General features: G+C 36.6%; 1 protein-coding gene across 6 annotated transcripts in view; it reads right to left on the bottom strand.

Annotated features, from left to right (window-relative positions):
- The window catches only part of EML6 (EMAP like 6), a 115460-nt gene that overhangs the window by 79294 nt on the left and 16659 nt on the right, over positions 1-19507 (bottom strand). For all 6 annotated transcript variants that reach the window (XR_011725188.1, XR_011725189.1, XR_011725187.1 and 3 more), the window contains exon 3: positions 544-703. Coding sequence is in view for 3 of the 6 variants with exons in the window: in XM_071740397.1 (XP_071596498.1) it covers positions 544-703 (160 nt within the window). In the remaining 3 variants the exon portion in view is untranslated. The remainder of the gene's footprint in view (positions 1-543; positions 704-19507) is intronic.

Raw genomic sequence — 19507 nt, forward strand, 5'->3', positions numbered from 1 at the left:
GTGTTTAGCTGTGAGTAGCCCACCATTTGCTTATGTTTTGAATTTTGTCTCAAATTCTCATATAATTGTATAATTTTAATCACATTGTACCAAGCCACACACTCTGTGTCCTAACCCCATTATTCAGTTAAATGGACTGTGCAGCCCAGCCAATGAGACTCCTCTATCAGTGAGATTACTGGAGTTCCTCTGCCAAAAAAACTGCAGGACTGTGCGGACTTTGCCAAGAACTGATCTCTCCGAACAGCAGGTGATAAATATGCAATGAAGCTATTACATTTGAGCCAAAGAGGTCCATTTCTCCTATGGGTATTTGTCCAACATGCAATGCCTCTACTTGACTTGGATGCTAGTCTGGGATTTAATCTCAAAAGTGTCTGAAAGAGCTCTATTTGCAGTCCTTGCGTTAAAATTTTAATTACAAGTAGGAGTCTCAGTACTACAGCCAAATAGCCACCTAAACATAAAATACTTTCATGTGCATATCCTCTAGATTCAGAAATCAAACTAAATTCAAAACACAGAGAAAGAAGGTATACAAACCTGGCCATCTGAATCAAAAGCTAAGCAGGCAACTCCGTGTGTATGTGCATCCTTGAGAACAGACACAGTCTGTACGCGGTAGGAATCCCAGATGCATATATAAGGGTCCTTCCCAACTTGCCCTGTAGCTACTAAAGTTTTATCCGGGTGAACTGCAAGGCTGAAAAAGAACACAGTCAAAATTAAAACACACTTTCTGATCATAAAAAAGTAGCATAAAATATAAAAATCAAATTAAGGAATAACTTAGTTTTTTAGTTCTCAAAAACTTAAGCTTCTTGTTTTTTTAAAATTCTTATAACCACCATTTTAAAAACTCAGTCTATCCCATTTTTACTTGAATAATGTTTACCGAGACCAACACGGCTAGTGGAGAATACAGTTCATTATATAATCATATTTTAACTAGGTAATTTAAGGAAAACAACCAGGGACTTATTCAGTACTTTTGATTGATAAGGTAAATGAATACACAGGCTCTTATTTTAATCTTTCATAGCTTTCTAAAGTCAGTGGATTGTTTTCTACAATTTCTACAAATATTCGGAAACAAGGACTAGTGGCTGAGTAGTGGATATTTTGCACCATGAAAAATACAGATGAGAAATACTCACATCTTTACATGTTTAAATACTCTATCCTCAAAAGAGAAAGAGAAATAAATTGTTTCTCCTATATTTGAAGAACAGTGACATATGTATTTTAAGATTTACTCTCAGTAAATGGTGCCTAATGTGAGATTTACCAAGTATCCCATAACAGCCAACTAGAAACAGTACTATGCAAAAAAAGAAGAGGTCACGTCAAGCTGTATTTCTACTACTTAAATGAAAAAAAAAAAAAAAAAAAAAAGTGCCTGTATTTCAAAAACTGTTTTCTGGTTATCAGTGATTAACTCCATAAGCATTCAGACGAATTGCTTTGACCAACTCTTTCTTACACATTCTCACAGTGCATTTTTTTTTGCCTGTAGTATTTGTAGAGATATGTTGCTGCAAGCTGCATTGTAACGTGGGCTCTGTTAGCAGAATCAAACTATATTTCTGTTCAGTCCTTCAGATCTGAAAATCTCCACCAGGCAGCCCACACTATCCTCTTCCCTCACCCCTGCCTAAGTGTGAACACTAATATTTACTTCTGTTTTGTTGTGTTGGTACATTTCTTTTAGGTGTCAAATATTTTCTGGAACCAATCAGTAGCATATTAAAAAAAAAAAATAAAAATCCATTTATCCATTTTCTTCATCACACGTAACATTTCATTGTAAAAGGTTGCCATTTAGTAAACTTCATCCCACATTAACAAAAAGAATGCAGGGTATTAGTAGTGACATAGTACCAGAAGCTGCTCTTTGCAGTTATTCTGAGCTATTCTCAAGCTGCCCTTCAACCCCTGAGGTATTCTCTTTGACAAACCCCAGAGGATCTAGTTTGAAAATCTAGCTTGGGGATGTTAATAATATAAAACCCTCCCTGAGGTAATACGAATACAAAGACAGCTTTACACTACTATTCAGGACGCAAATTTGAACAATGTCTGAGTACATGAACAGCACATCAGATCTACAGCTGAATAAGGAAACACAAACACATCCTGTTAATAAATTGATATTCAACAGATGGCTTAGGATAGCTGAATATTTCTTCTATCCCAGGAACAGATAATACTAATTATCTAGGAGAATTCATAGAAAAAACTAAGGAAGTTTCACCAACATATGTATTCATTTTTTTCATGTTAAAGAAAAATTCATGCAAAAAGAACAGTTCTAGCACAATGCCAAGTAAAACTGTTTCATCTGCTCCTGCACTTAGTCATTCTTTCTCTCCTTCAATAGGCTTGGATCCTACCTTATATCCTCGTGCACCAACTAGCTCACCTCAATTCATAAACATATAAGGGGAACACAGGATCACTTATAATTAAATTAGAATACTTTCCTTCAATGGCAAGAACTAGATGAAAAAGATTAATTGTGTTAATCTCACTGCTAAAAAAGAAGTGCAGCTTAATTACACCTACCATTGCTTTGCATAGTTCAGTTTTCATATAACAGAAGTTCCTGTTTTACATCTGGTATTTCCATTCCTGTGTATAAGGTTAAGAACAAGAACTCATTTCCTATAACATAAATATGACTATAATGAACATACTTGTTATGTAGTTTATCTTTTTTTGCCACAAAAAGTCAACCAGTGGGGAAACTAAAATTAGGAACTAATATCAATTTTTGGCACCTAAATGTGGTCTGATTTTTATGAACTGCTAAGGACATTCATCTCCCACAAACAGCCTTTACAATGCACTGTAGCTGCCTACGTTCAGTCTGGCTGTTAGATAACCAAGTATTTATTTTCAGCAGACAGAACAGTGGGTTACAGAGCAAGGAAGCAGAGTCCAACTTCAATAACAAATTTTCGTTACTGTTGGATACCTGTATATGGGTTACATGATCGCTGTGTATTAAAATGTAAAAATTGTATGTGCAACTATACAACATAGCTGCTGTATGGGTCACTTCCTATCTTTAGATGGTAATATTTCCTGCTGGTGCAAGTTCTGTGTCCTTCCCTGCCTTTTAAAAGAAGTATAAACTTCATTGCTTGTGTTTTGAACCATTACGTGCATTTGTTCAATCTTTCTAAGCAAACATCCTATCCTCCATCTAAAGCACTTAAAATCTATCTAAAGCCACTGGAAAATACTGAAATACTGTGGTAATCAGATATGAAAATAGGATTAAAATAGATCAGGCATTTAGTAACAGCAATTTATGGTATTAAGAAATATTAAGGGAAAACTTCCTATTCCTTCCACCAAGAGGATCATCTAGAAACATAAAGGTCTTTATTATGTAAACAGACTAATTTCTGCAAGGAACAGACAAAAAGTCTGCAGACCTCTGAGATACATTTGGGTATGTTAAGGCTGTTTGACTAAAGCATATGGCTGGACCACTGAAGACTTAACATGTCTTTGCAAGTCATTTATTCCCTCAGTCCCACACCCCTTACCACACAAGGTTACTTCCTTGAGCCTGTACTCCCTTGGTCTGCCCACCCACCAGGGTTTGCCCACTCTGAGCAGAGTTTTTGTGTTTGCAGACCTCAGTCCTGAGTGCCAGTACCCAATAACAGTAAATAAAGCGGGAAAAAGAAAATCAAGACTTACACCTTAAAATAATGAGCATTTCTCTTAAACATAATTCACATAAGTTCCACGCTTTTCCCATAAGAACGTTATACAAATGATACCAGCAGAGGTTTTACCACCCATGATCAGTGAGAGCAGAGCTACTCCATAGGCAAAGACAAACCAGAAACAATGGGCAGTGGCAGCAGACAGCCTGCCACCACTGACCAGGCTGTAATCCTACAGAATATTTCACATGAAAATTTCGCCCTGCTTTTCAGAATTGTGGAAAAAGAAAGTGGATGCTCTCTGGCTAAAGGGTTGGGGTGGAAAGGGAAAGGATAAAAGTAGCAGTGCTTGTGGCTGGTACTGCCTGCTGGTAGTGGCAGTCACTGCCCCACATTTCAACCTTCTCTCTGTGGGAACAGCAACAGGAGAGGATGCACGTATATGGTAAGAGGCAGAGATGAACTGCTCTGGAAGAGCACATTCCCTTCCTTCCAGGGAAGGTAAAGAAAGCAAGGGGATTCCTGGCAGGCTGCTGTCCTAAGCAGATGAATGCTTTTGTGCATGCACAGGCTAAGTGAGAATTTCAAAAGCACTCTGATGTGTCTGCAAAAGATGCCTTGATAGGCACTTCTTTTAAGCATACAATATACTTGAGATGAACAAATAAACTTTAGGTAATATTTTAATATTACACCTTACTAATGAAGTCTACTAAGAAAAGATGCCATGGAACATTTCCTTTGCCTTTCCAGCACCTTCCAAGATCAACAATTCTGAATCTAGCATCCAAGAGTGGAACTCTGTTAATTTACGATAATTAAAGTAGTGTTCCAGCAGGGTCTGATGAAATGTTTTATAAAAGTCATTAGTGGATCCATCTGGTCCCAGGGCCTTGCCAGATGGTAAACTCTTACTACCTCCACAATTTCTGTTGCAATATCCTGCTCCAAGATTTTCTTTTATAACCATGTTAGAATTCCAATGGACTGAAAGTATTTGATTCTTGTCTATATGTTGGAGTTTTTTTGCTTTCTGTAATTAGATTCCATACACTGATATATACAAAATATTGAGTTTAAAACCAAGCTGGAAGCAAATAGAAAAGTTCAGATATGGAAGGCAAACTACTTCAAGTAGCTGAATTAAATATAGCATTGTTCAATTGAGTTAAATATTCTTTGAATTGAATTTTCAATTGTAATTTCTTTATTTAAATTGTTCACAAGCTGCAGATAAAAACATTTTTAATTCATGAAGCACACAGTCAAGGCACCAAAGAATTACAGAAAAAATTGCCAGAAAAAAAAATACTGACGATAGTTAGAGAAGTTTCAATGAGGGAAGAGAAGAGTATGGGTGGATTTAGTGACAGTCTTTGAGGATGTCAAAGGCAATTACAGAGAAGGTGTAAGTACTCTTTTTCACAAGGATGCATGGTGAGAGAACCAACGGCAAGAGATACAAGTTGCTTCATCAGAAATTCTGTCCAGACACAGACAAACATTCTTCATTTTGAGAAGAACTAAACATAGGGATAGGTTGCTTAGACAAGGGGTAGAATCCCATGTATTGGAAACAATACTTACTTGGCTTGACAGGACCCTAGATAACCTAATCTAAGGCTGTGCTCTAACGAGAAAGATTGACTGAACGGATCTGTGGGGGCCTCTTCCAAACTAGGCTATTCTATGATTCCAAATAATTAAATACATCAAGAAAGTCTAAACTAATCAAAGTAAAAATGCATTTTGGCTCGCAGCAGTTCACTTGCATCAGGAAATTGCTCCTTGATGCTGCAAAAAGAAAGTATCTCCTGTTATTTTTAATACACACGTAGGGAATTGATAGGTTTGTGGAGATCTTGAAATGGGTGTGTCAAAGAAGAGGCAGAATTTGTAAGCTCACTACTCTGGGTCTTTTAAATGTATCACTGCACTAGCCTATGTATCAGGTAATTAAAACAGTTTTTCACTTCAGCAGCCAATTGATTCTTTTGATAACCATCCTATTAACTATTCTTTGATTAACATGAATCAAGAAAATACACTTTTCATACAAACTAAAGCTAGTTTCCAGAATGTTCCATCTAACAAATTGAACTCCTTTTTGAAAGATGGTTAGCCTTGTTATCTACCTCTTAACAATACAATCAATTCTCAGGACTAGGGCCGTTTTGTATGCTAAAGCACTGCAAATTTGATGCTATTAAAAAAATAACACATTACTTACCAATAAATTATTCTCCACTTCAAATCCATCCTGTCTTAAACTTGGAAAGTTTTCATGTTTAGACAAAACTTTACAGAATTATGCAGTTTGATGCAACACAATGATAATGAAGATTTGAGAAGGTAAATTTAAAATTCCATAGCAATGCAGATATTGTCTCTATATTATTCTTCAAAAGTAAGTGAAAGCATTGGTGCTTTCTTGGTCAATATTTGCTCCAAACCCTACAAGTTAGCAGAACAGAGAACACAGTCGATCTTTTCTCAGAATTTAGGTTAAACTTATTGTGAAGTACTTGGCACTGACTGTGCTATGCTTGAATGACATATAGATAAATAACACAACTACTTTTTTTCTTAAGACTTTTTCTCTGTAGCAAGAAATATCTTTGAAGTAAAAAATATTTCCAAGAAGCTCAAAGCATGTCCTGAAATAGGGCATTACATGCCAGTAGGTATTTTCTTCTTGGTTGCCTCCTTCTGCTCCATACTGTTAGTTCTCAGTGTGGAAACAAGCGACACTTTGAAGATCCTGACAGGCCAGCAGGCATGTCTGAAGACCAAGGATCTTTTCAGCTCTGTTTTACTGCTCACACAGTGATAAGGATAGAGCTGTTTCCACATGTCAGTGCAGAACACAAACACTCAGGAATTCCTCATTTCACAGAAAAATGAGTTTCTTTCCTCAGTTGTGCAGTCAAAAGGGAGGACTTTAACTCACTGTACAGACAGACCGATCTTAACCAGTAGTGAACAAGGCAAGATGCAGCCTGATCCCTATTTCTAAATACAACACAAAACATAACCAAGCATAATTAAAAGGAGCGAAGTAATAAAGACCAGTGATTAAATGGAAGCAAATATTGGGGTGTGTAGGAACAAGGGAACAAAGGAAAGGGGAGCTAGGAAAAGGGAAGTGGAGCAAGGAAAGAACAAAGCAGCCTGCACAAACCTCACCAAGATCATGTTGTAAAAATGGTGTGTCGAGAAGAAAACACTGCATATGAACTCCTCTGAGATTACTTCTAAACGCTTACACCACAACTATCACCACATCTATCATTTGAGGAAACAGTCTCTAAGATTGTTCTCATTCACATCTACAGCTCTCAGCCTTCTGCACTTCCTGTGCAAGTCTGTGACCCCCATGCTGGTGAAGAACTAGCAGGGAAATCACACACCAGGGTAACAGTGCATGTAATGGAGCCTATGGGAGTACACTGCAGGCCTAGGAAACAAATCTCACTGGTAGAAGAGATACACCAGTGATTTGGTAGCTCTGATACACATGCACTCTGGGTGTATGTATATAGATATATAATACAATGCACATACAAATACAATTATTTTTCACACATATGGACATACAGCTGAAGTAATACTTTGTATATATACAAAATATTGCCACCCACTTGTTCAAATAACTCATGAAGAGAACACATCTGTTTTGAAAAAGTAAAAGTATAAATGGTGATGGAAACACCTGGGTAAGAGCAATTACTTTACTTGATTTTTATGTGGTAATATCTTGCTTAGCACACAAATGTACATGTGTACAAAAATATGTTTTTAAGATCATCTGGCAAATAAAGCCTTTTTTAGGTCTCAGTTCTTACTAACTCTTCTAGTGCTTGCTTTCCCCTTCCATATTCCCTGTGTAGGAAGAAGAGTGATACAGTTAGAGGTTCTAGCATTTACTCATCACTCTGCACTGGTTTCCTACCTAGAGCAAGCTACTGAAGGCTAGCTTTCTCAGCAGCAAATTCTGAATTTGGTGGCATGCCTCAGACAGCTACCATCTGGTTGTCAGAGGAAGTAAACACCTACAGTTCTGAATTAAGTCAGTGCAGACTGTGACTGAAAATCACTGGTGTAGGCTTGGCACTCACAACTGGTCTTGTCCACCAATGGAGCCTAAGTTTAATCATTATGAATTATTGGATGAGCATCTCAGCTGAGCTTAATAAAGGTCTTTGAAGCACACATATCAATGGCTGTAGTTATGCTAAAGTATACTTAAAGTGCTCTGGGAATTCAAGGGGCATTTTGACAAGGATTTCCGACAGCTTTCCAGACCCAGATGGTGGGAGTAGAATGGTAGCAGAAGCATGCAAGCTTATAAACATTCCTGCCACTCTAAAATTACTCCTCTTTGGCACTGGGAAATCACTGCTGACCTTCTTTCTGTGGCAGAGTTTGTTATCCAAGCTTACATAGCTATTCCATCACATTTCAGTAAAGTGTGTTCAGCTGCTCAGTGCTTATTAGAAGACTTGAGAGATCAGATATGGCTGTGTGAACAACCCAGCAGAACATGGCATTTGTGGTTACACCAGTGAGCTACAGTCACAGAGTCAGGTTAGATTTAAGGATTAAAATGCTTTTGATCAAGATATTAAAATTCCCCCTGTAACAGAATGGAAAAGAAACAAGAGGGAAAAACCCTCTTAAATACTCTGTTTTGAGCAAAAATGTTCTGCACTTTAATTAAGGCCAGCTCTGATTTACACTCATAAGCATCTGTACACAGAGAAAATTTGGCAGATTTAGTAAGAGGAATGTACTGCAGCACAGTCCTGCATCACTGTGGTTTCTCATCACACATGGCTGCAGTAGCACAAAGGCCACACAGATCTCTGATGATGTATTTTTCTCATGCATATTTATTTCATGTATATCTCATCAATATTTTGTAACTTTGAGCTTCTGCAAGTGAAAAGATACCACGAGGTTTTATCCAAAGCCCACTTAATGACATTGAAAGGCAAGTATTAACAACTGTTGATGTCCTCATGAATTGTGGGGTTTGAGCAACAAATGATCAGGGAAAAGTGTGGTATTTCTTATTAGCTGCAGTACACTAAACAGACCCTACTGTATAATTCTGAATTTAAACTACCATACACCAGTTTGCTGTCCAAGTCTAATAATATTTGCATTCATGATGATGTCTGCAGCACACTCCAATAGCTGAAAATAAACCCCAAGGGTTTATGACTATGAAATTTCCAGAATTTTTCATCCATCCCATGGTATGATTATTTTTTCAAGAAAGACCTAAAGCTAGACTGAAAAGAGGAGGTTCTTGGGCCATGCTGAGAGAAGTATAGAGATGATGCTGAACAGGAGCTGAAGGAAGTTGAGTTGATATGTGGGGCTTAGACAAAACAACTAAGGTGTTTTTTCTGGTCTGAAATAAAACTCAGTATTTCTTTTGTGTAGAAACAGAGCAGGAAGCTACCAAAGCTATAAATCAGAAAGGACAGGGAATAGGTTTTTCAAATACCTAAAGGATTTATTGGTAACCACTTGCTGTATGGCCTCATTTTTCACCTGCTTGAAAACTTTAAGTGTGAAAGTCTGAGAATCATAGCAATCACTAAAAAGAGAGGTAAGAAGACTGTAAAAACTTTTGGCCAGGGACATGCAAGTAAATACCCAAAAGAGATACACATGGCACCTTTTTATTTAAACATTATGATTTGACAAAACCATTAAGATGGAGTTGCATTGATCAGTTGGAAAGAAAAAAAATACTAGAAATGAACACTAGGAACAGAGGCCATATTTAGTTTAGCACTGTATTTTTCCCTTAGCCTATTTAGCATCCATGATAGTTAAATCGACAAAGTGTTTTGAAATAAAATGCATAATCAAACATCAAATAGACACTTGGTTTATGATGTTGAGACAAAAATAGCAACATAAATTATCTCAAGTTAACTCAATGATTTTCCAATGCATGGATAACTAATGATACACAGCTGTAAATGTAGCATTGCTCAATAGAAACTACCAAAACTTTCACATTCATCTAGAATAAAGAATTTTAAGGCCAGTCTGAACATTGATTGGGAACACAATTTGTACACCAGATAGAATCTTTAAGGTAAGAAATCATGGCCACTGACACATGTTGTAGCCTCCTGTAATTCTATTGTTCACTCAATTTCACTCCAGCTGTTGAAATACCAGATTCAGTGCAGTCAAAACAGATGACACCAACCGTGTACTGATGCTGGTAATCAAACTATTTTTTCTGAGTTCACCACGCTCTAGGTCTGAAACAACTGAACACTGACTGAATGTATCTCTGCCTTTTCTTCCAAATGCATGGAAATGATCATATTTCAGGCAAAGATTAAACCAACCGCTCTTAAACTGGTGGTCACAGCTAACAGTAAATATCTGTGCTAATGAATTGCCCACAGCACAATGATGTCAATCAAGTGATACCACTGTTCCTGCAGATGGGTCCTATGCTTGATGGCACAGCTGAAGGTATTTCCCAAGGCTGATTCAGTAATTAACTCGTTTGGGATTTCTTATCTACTCTACTTTCTGTACAGCTAACAGTCATCAGTAAATACAGCTGTAACTATGCAGCTCACTCATGACACAATTAAAGTCAAAACATTTGTGGAAATATCTGAGAAAAAAGAGAGAGGAAATACGAAAAAAATCCTGGACAAAGGACTGACAAAGATATAGCTAACAACAACAAAAGAATCAAGCAGCAGCTACAAAATGAACAAAAGATATTATCAAAATAATTAAAAAAGCCCAAAGAACAGTCAAGGAAAAAGGGACAATAATGTAGAGATCAAGGAAAAAAACCTAGCTGGTGTCGTACTGTTTCTGGATCATTCACACTTTTAGTTTAAGAGATTTCATCTTATCCTACTGAAAATCCCTGGGCATATTCACATCTATAACAACTTGTATGATCTGACAGAACTCATAGGCTTGTTAAAAAATTGACACTGGGCTAATAATGTTGTCTGCATAGGTTTGCCTGCAACTGATGAGCAGAAACAAAGATGGTAAGCTCAGGAAAACTGTTCTTATGTTCTTACTTCAAGTGTGATGAATGCATGGTGTTACAGCTGCATCCTGCTCAGGCATTCCTCTCATGATAATCCTGTCATATGTTTTGTGTTTAAGCACTTTAATGGAAAGAAGTAAAGAAGAGTTAGAGCTTGATTCAATAATATATCAAATGAATGCATGCTGAGCTGCCTTTGATAGGTCAGAAGCAGATAATGACTCTTTTTTTTTTTTACACAGAAAATTTATAGATGTCTACAGAAATTAGAAATGTGACAGTACTAAATGTGGCTGGAGAAACCCATTAATTTTTAGATTTTAAGACTCCCTAGACTATGTGGAGTTTTCAGTGCTACTAAGAATGCTTTTTTCTCCTTTGAACACTGCCAGCTGACATTTATCTTGCAGAAATGCAAAGCCAAGACCAGCAATCCTGTTACATTTCAAAAACGTGGTATTATACATCAGATGATCATCAGATCACCCTGAGGGAGACAAAAGAATCTTCCTGGGGTGGAGAAGGGATTAGATTTACTTTTGTACTTCCTGAATGACAATGGTCCATGTTCTGTGGCCTGTCACACCTTCATGAGATAACATACCTCTAGGAACAACAAAGGGCTGAATCTCACAGAAGACTTTGGAATTGAAAGTATCTCCCTTAGCCAGCTGCTGCAAAAAGCAGTTAACATTTGCTGACCATGCTCTAGGCAAAGACAAATAATACAGTGAAGCACTGGCTACGTATATGGATGTAATCTAGTTTGAGGACTACAGCAATCAGGACAGCAACCAAGTTATGTCAGACTTCTAAGCCTGCATGGTTAACTGTCTGAGATCAGCCACGCTCTGAGGTAATTCTGAACTGTATTTCTGCTTCTCCTAAACTGAGGCACCTTGCTCCGTAAGGACAGCAAGGAGGACAGACTCCTTAATTCCATTTTGTAGTAGCCTCTGGAAAACTCACATTTTCTTTGGTTCTCAGAGAAAACATCCCTCTATTTTAGAGGCTGAAAAATAGCAGAAACAGAAAAGCAATCTTTGTACGATTGTCTAGAGATCCTGATCTCTGTTTGGCATGCTGAAGTGAATAACAGCAAAGGTTACACTGGAGCAGAAAACACCGCACAGAACACAGAAACCATATTTAACATTCAGATGGACCTACACTTTAAATTCCTGGTTACAGCACATCAGTGGCAGGGTTATGTATATCAGTTTATGAGCATTCTTACCAGGCTTCTGAAATTTTTTTCACCAGGTATTGTGTAGATCACAAATGCCATTTCTAGAAATTAAATTATTGATTTTAGCAACTACATATTTATAAATTTTCCCTTTTTCTAGAAATTAAAAAAGTTTCTATACAATAATTGATGCAACAATGTTATTTTTTGAGAAGTGCACTTACAAACATAAATATAAGAGTTGTTAGCTTGTTTGTACTGTCTGACACAATCTGAAGATTAGAAGTATGGTGTTTCTTGCACGGGATAGATTGTACAAAGATTCAGTATCTCTGTTTCCAGTAACCATGACAAGATGCCACTAGAGCACACCTAGCAGTAGACTCACATGCTGAACTCCTTACATAGCAGAATTTATCTAGTTTTTCAGAGCCTATTTTAGCTGCCCTACATGAAAGGCATTCTACCTGCTATAGCCTGGTATTAAACAAAAAGCAGCTAGGTATCATTATTGATAAAAACTAACACAGAAACGAACTAGGGATTAAACCCAAAACTTTGGTTTCACCATACTCTGCTATACTTCTGATGATGAACTTGTGCAGAATCATGGTAAAACCAACAAACTGTTTCATCATTACTCAGCTCATAAGCCCCACAAAAGTACATTTTAAAGAAACACACGTAGAAAAGAATGCTGATCAGAATTTTCAACTGCTAGCCTTTAAGCATTTTCTCCTTTTTAACACAGGCTTTGTCAGTCATTACAACTACTGCTAAGTTGACACTAAGTAGAATGTTGCTTTTTAGTATAAGTTCATTTGAACCACTATGTAGGGAAAGATCTACCTCTAAATGGAAAAATACAAAAATATTTTAGGAATTATTTTTCAATTTCTTTATGAAATGAAACTGAAAATATTTTAAGGTTGGGGTTTTTTGTTTGAAAAAGCATAGTAAGCACTTACCAAGTCTCCTAAGCAATTTCTGTGCAAATGAATTCTGCATCTAATCCACAAAGACTTTACCCTCCCTCTTCCAGCTGATCCACATTTGTTAAAAATTTACTACCCTGGAAGGTCCAGGTGCAGGTATTTTAGTTGCAGCTCCTGAGTTCTGTTTTTTTCAAGTTCAGCAGGTTAAGTAGAGGTGAAAGACTCATCTGAGAAAAATGTGTGCTTAACTGGTGTTAGGCAACAGAAAATCCTCATGGGACAGAGCTGGTTTCAATCAGAAAAAGCTAAAATTCAAGTCCACATCAATTTGGTATCACAGAATTCACTCTACAGTCAAGGTCTTTTTCCCAGAGGAATCTCTAGTGTCTAAGACACAGACATTATGCTTTGCCAAGTGGAGGTTTTCAGATGTCTAGAAAAAGGAAGCTAATTTGAAGCCTTACACTGAAATAAAACCATTACTAATCAAAAGTAATTAAAGGACACAACTTGAAATGGAAATCTGGCTTATGGCACTGCCTGTAGTTATTGAAAACGTTTCCAAAACTCAGCTGCTCAAACGGAAGGATGGCACGTATTTCGCTCTGCTTGTGAAAAGATGCCGAAGTATGGCCAGTTTGTGCCTGGAAAATTCACTATCAAGACATTTCAGTTTGCTGCTGGAATCCTCTGAAGATCCCATATGCAGACATTAGGACTACAGCTAGGATTGCTCCATCTCTGGCTTCTACACTGATGTGGGAACTGGGAACATGGAGACTGGAGATGAAAAATGTCTGAAGACATTAGAGTTCTTGAATCTAACAGACAGAAATCTGTGGGACTACCAAGGTCCATTTCGCCTCAGAACTTGAAAGTGAACTCAGAGTTTCTCCAAAATCCACATTACTGCTACCAACTAGATGGAAGCTTACTAGCAAAGGATTTATCCCACCTTCTTTGAGCTGTTATCTACAGAGGCACTGTGAAAGTTAAAGGACTGTAAAAGCCTCTTCCACATAGAAACAAAGGAAGCCCTCTTTCTTCCTGAGGGCAGCACATATAAACATATCCACTATGAACAAGGGCAGATACCAAATACAGATGTGAAAGAAAATCTGAAGTTTTTTCTATATAAACAGTAGGTAAATTGTGATCACATATAGGCCATATAACCTGTGGTCTTTGTCCATTTTAGAACCCTACCTCCAAGTATTTCAATAAACTGTCATTTACCCAAATTTATTTAAGACCCAAATTATGTCCAGTTTTTCTAATCTCTATCCATTTTAGGATACTGGCTAACATGAGACACCTGCATTTCCTAACGAAACTACTAAAAATACCGTAGGAACTAGATAAACACATTGAAAAGTCTTTAAAATCTTCCTTTGCTCAACACATACAAATATATTTGAGTTTACAGAAATTACTGAAAGAGTATGAAAATTATACCCTTTACCTAGATGTGCAAAACCCCCAAACTACATGAATTAATCAAGTTTCTCTCACATATTGCTGATGAAATTGATTTTGGTAATTTTTAGAACCTAGATGCACATAGAAATTTTAATCAGGAAAAGATTTATTATTTAGTATCTTTCCTGTTTCATTGTTTTTTATGCGTCAGAATAATTCTATGATGCTTAGTATTACAATTATTTTGTACAGTCACTCAAAAATGTTGTAATTGTTCCCTTTTTAACACTTGATATTCTCCTGTGATACTATTTTCTCTAAGTAATATACTGCCTATGCTCAAAAGAATAATTAAAAGAAAACCTAAGAAAAAAACATACATGGCTTTATTAGTTGCTCCGCACATCTCATTCACTCTAATGCGGTGGTCCACACAAAAGCAGGCAACCTGAGAACTTGAGATGTTTCAGTAGAAAATCAATGATATATCATCAACCCACTGTCTAGCCAAGTAAAAGAAAGAAGCAGCTTCCAATATAAACGTTAATACTAATTACAAAAGCCAAAGTAAAATCTTTCTTTACTTTTGCATTTGGAAATTTCACAGAAGACAGTACAAGCTCTTAAAAAAATTTTTTTTCAGGCTACTGTGGGCATAAGCAGTCCTTTCAAATGAGACGTTACAGTTCATTAGGACTAGAAAATAAAATTACTTTTTATACTTCTATGATGTAAAATCTTATTCTTAAGATTATGATTCTAAAAATAAGAAGTTGATAACAACATAGTATTTTAATTATATTTAGGAAGACAAGGACTTCCTTCGATCTTTGTGATAACTGACTGAAAGCGTATTATGCCTGTGTATTTATGTGTGATAATGTTTATACTACATAAACAGTATGCACATGCAAGCTAGTATACAGTCTATATCTAAGAAAGCCCCTGGTGTATATCCTGGGTACTGTATAAAAGACACGATGCAGGTACATCAGACGTCCCTTGTCTCTGCTCTGCCACAGGGATTTACCAGCTCCTCTGATGATGACGGCAGCAGAATCTACTTCTCCCAAATGTCTCTATCCTACAAGGGCAGTAACATCAATTAGTGTTGCTAAAACAGAAATGATAGATAGGAAAGAGTCTGAAGAGGCTAGAGCTGTCAACATTAATGGCAGCTGAAATCCTTCAAATCACTTTTGTGGATCCTTCATGTGGATGAATCCTTCATGTGGACAGTTATACATCACCAGACCAAGTAGAACAGGATGAGAGTGCCCAGTGTTTCTTCCCAAAAAGCAAGCCAAAGGGATTATTTGGCACTGCGTTCATAAATGTGAAATTACACAGGGGAGGAGAATATACAGCAAAATTGTCTTAATTAATATGTTCCAAGCTTCAGCTGCAATGCTAGAAGAACTAGGTACAGATTTCATTCTTCATTAGCTTCAGAACAGAAATGCGTAACAGCAAATACAACTACTGGTAGTGAAACAAACCAAAATGCTGTTTTCCCAATAACTGTTAACAAAATCATAATCTTTTAAATGCATATTAAAATGCAATTTAAGATTTAAATACAATAAATCTTCTTAATTCAAATTAAAGGCCTGTGGGATATACCAGATATACATCATCCTCAGAGTACAGCTTTTAAAATTCCGAGTTGCAAAATCAGTTCTGAGCTGATTAGGGTATTCATATCTGGTGGTGTGTTCTCAGTACAGACAAATAGACCAAATAGGAAGCAGACGTATTTTAAGTAATGCTACATTGGAGGAATTCCCAGCTTTGCCATAGAAGGAATAATTAAGGATTATTTTACCCTTTTTAAGTTCCATGCTACTGGTACCTAAGCTAGCTATTTTAAAATATCTCCAGGAACATTATAGTCTGTAGTACCAATACACTTGCAGCTCAGACAAAAATACAGCCATCAATATTTTCTGATTATGTTTGTGTTTATGAAAGCAAAAGATTATATCTGACTGATGTGACACATTATCGACATTGTTCTTCTCTCTTGCAAAAATATCAAACTAGTTGAGAAGCAACTAGGATTTTAATATATGTTAATTTGTGCAATGTATTTTGCATAAATTTGCTTTTATTTTTGTATTATGCAGGCAGCTGGAATAAGTAAAAAAAGATCTGTAATCATCTCAGAATTAAAATAAAAATGAAATCCACAGCTTTAGTCCACATTCAGGATTTTAATATTAAATTAGTAAAGTTATATATTTTGGCTTTTATGGTCTCATAATGAAGTCATTAGTACAATGAGAAATGTTTGCCCTTCTACTTTGGAAATGAGCTTCATAACCTGACTTGAATACACCTGAAATCAAATTTTTTTTAAAAACAGCATTAAATAATCACATCTTTTTAATTTAATTGGAATATTACTGCAATGGTTGCATTTAAGTTTAATAATATTCCTATTATGTCACTCGGCTGAAAATACAGCGCACTTGACATTGTCTTACGGCCCATAACAGATATTTTTAATAATTTTTTTTTAATACACATGATGGACTACCAACATTAAAGCAAGAAGGTGCTACACATTTAAGAAAGATTTTAAACTAAAATTAATGAAACTAAAAGCATGTAACAGCCTAGCAATATCAGCATCTATCAAATGCTTATACAGGGCACTCTGCTGGGCAGCTTCCTGAAAAGGCCCCTGAAATCCAGGTTTGTGATCTTGCTTAATTTCCTCATTGCTGTTTCTCAGGATCCTGACTTTCACTACCTCAGTGGTCACTGTCTGTTCCTGACCTCAATATCCCTCATCGGTTCTTGTTTGTAAATGCAAGGTCCAGCAGGACATCACCCCCTTGTTGGTGGTGTCTTAGCCATAAGAGAATAAACCAATATATTCAGTTATTTTATACGCATTAAGAACAAACCTAAATACTCCCTCAGGTGCAGCTCAACAGTGTTTTAAAAAACCCTAAAACTCAAGAATGCCATACATTTATCAAATCATTCCTAATTTTAAAACTACCTTCATATCTATATGGTAGGTTTAGGAAGAGAGCCCTCTTTATATTTTCATTTAATCTTTTTACAGATAACATACACTTCTGAGTTCCTCCCAGCCAGATGGAAATAGCTTGTTACATATAAAGATGATCCCTTTTAGGTTTCAGTTGAGTATTTTGGAAACAATCCTCAAAAGAAACAAGTCCCTTCTTCAGGAGTAATGCTTCTATCTGTGAACAAGGTAAACATTTCACTATTTTATGATGCATAACCGAATATATGCAACTGAAACTACAAGAGACTATGGCCATGTACTAAAACTATGGTAGCAGACATGTTAGCAAACCAGCAAATAAACCACACCAGAGCAGGGGTTTGATACTGACTACTGGAGCAGCAGCAGTTTTGGTCCATGGTATTTAGTGCTTCCCCTGACAATGCCTGGAAGACAATACATGGCATAGACATTTCCTATGATCTGGATGATGTCACCTTCTTTTAAGGCAGAAAAGCAGGAAAGAGTGTGGTTACTGGCTGTGCCATGCTGTTTGCTCTCAGGGCTGGAGAACCAAATGCCTTCACTGTTTTCTTTAGAACTAAAGAAATCATCTGTCCTTTGGCCCAACAGCACTCTTCATGTTGAAAGGTTACAGTCAACTGCATCTAAATCTGGCGGATTTCTTGAGGAATGCAGATTCATAACAAATTATTGTTTTACCCAACAGTCTTGTGTTGACTGGAAGGAGCTACTACATAAATATCTAGAATTACACAGAAGAGTGAAAATAGATCAGAAAAAATAAAGGCAGAGAAATTAAGGCACAGAATTAAGAGAAAATAAGACAGCAAGGAAACTCTTCACATATTAGTCAACGAATATCTCTGAGTTAATGTAGAGAAGAGAGACCTCTAGGCACCCTTTAGGGAGGTGACTATGGGGTCATCAGTCAAAGCAGATTGTTGCAGCTGTGTGGGAGTTTGATTGATAACTATGAAGTCATCTCCCCAAAGGCTAGCAAGCAGCTCTCGTTTTTATTCCCTGTGTCATCTGAGCTTTCTTTTTACAACAGTGTAAGAAGTATAATAAATGCGAGAAGAAAGGAAAAATTATTAAATCAAGAGAAGTATACTCTTGAGATTAGAACTAAGATTCTAATTAAGAAAAATAAAGATTAAATGTCTAACAACAAAATGATGTTCAGAATTCATGATACGCTGCCAACTTTTTCTATGAGCTAAATACCTCAGGGGTTTTTAACTGGTTTCTGAAACAGCTGATCAAAGACATATGCTAAAATTTTGAAATAAGATAGGTAAAATATGTTGGCACATTATATGAACAATTCAGTCTGTGAAGCCCCACAGCAGTAAGCAATCCAAGAATAAAACAGGAGAGAGAGAAACATACTTTAGTTTTAGTTTCATCAAAGCTTTTCCCCTTGGGCTCGTGAGTACCAAAGGTAAGAAGAAGCCAGTTGTGGCAAACCAACTCAAGGGAGACAGAGAATTAACTGAAATAAAACATGCAGAAAGAGTATGCTAATATTCCCACAGGAATCACCAACACAGAAAAAAACTGAAAATGAAATGTGAAATGCTATCATCTGTCTTCAGAAAGAAATGGGCACTAGAAATCTCCATCATCTTCTGAGGAGAATTTAATGCCTTACATTCATGCCTTAAACTTATGTTGAAATCTAGTGAAGCTCTTCCGTTTGGGATTTATCAGCAATAAGCTATTACCAGTATACTAGATTTGGACGTGTTGTTGTAAGGCAGGTAGATCAAACCACAAACAACAAACCATGGCTGTGACTGTCTCTTTAAGAAAAAAAAAAAAAATACATTGCACAACAGTACAAAAAGTGTTCCTCCTGTCACAATTCAAGAGCTTCAGTGATTCCTGTTGAATTTTTTAAAATTTTTTCTTTTTACTGGTAACGTTTTCCAAGAGCTTAAAATTCTGTCACAACTCAGATTGCTGATACTGAGGATCTGTATTTCTTTCCAGCTCCTTAGCAATTTTGGCTTTAAGTCCAGTACATTAATAAAAAGAATGGTCAGCATCACTCACCACTACTGTCACCTGGACAGAAGAGAAAGTGTCCAGAAGCTAAAGGAGCAGTTCTGGAGTGGCCACAATTGTTTAAATTAATTGTCAAAACTTTTAATACTATTGATCTGAAATTATGGTGAAATGGACTTTTTGGAAAGCTGAAGCAAGGCTTATTCCCAAATT

The sequence above is a fragment of the Heliangelus exortis genome, chromosome 3 (assembly GCF_036169615.1).
Source record: "Heliangelus exortis chromosome 3, bHelExo1.hap1, whole genome shotgun sequence".
Taxonomy (NCBI): Eukaryota; Metazoa; Chordata; class Aves; order Apodiformes; family Trochilidae; genus Heliangelus; species Heliangelus exortis.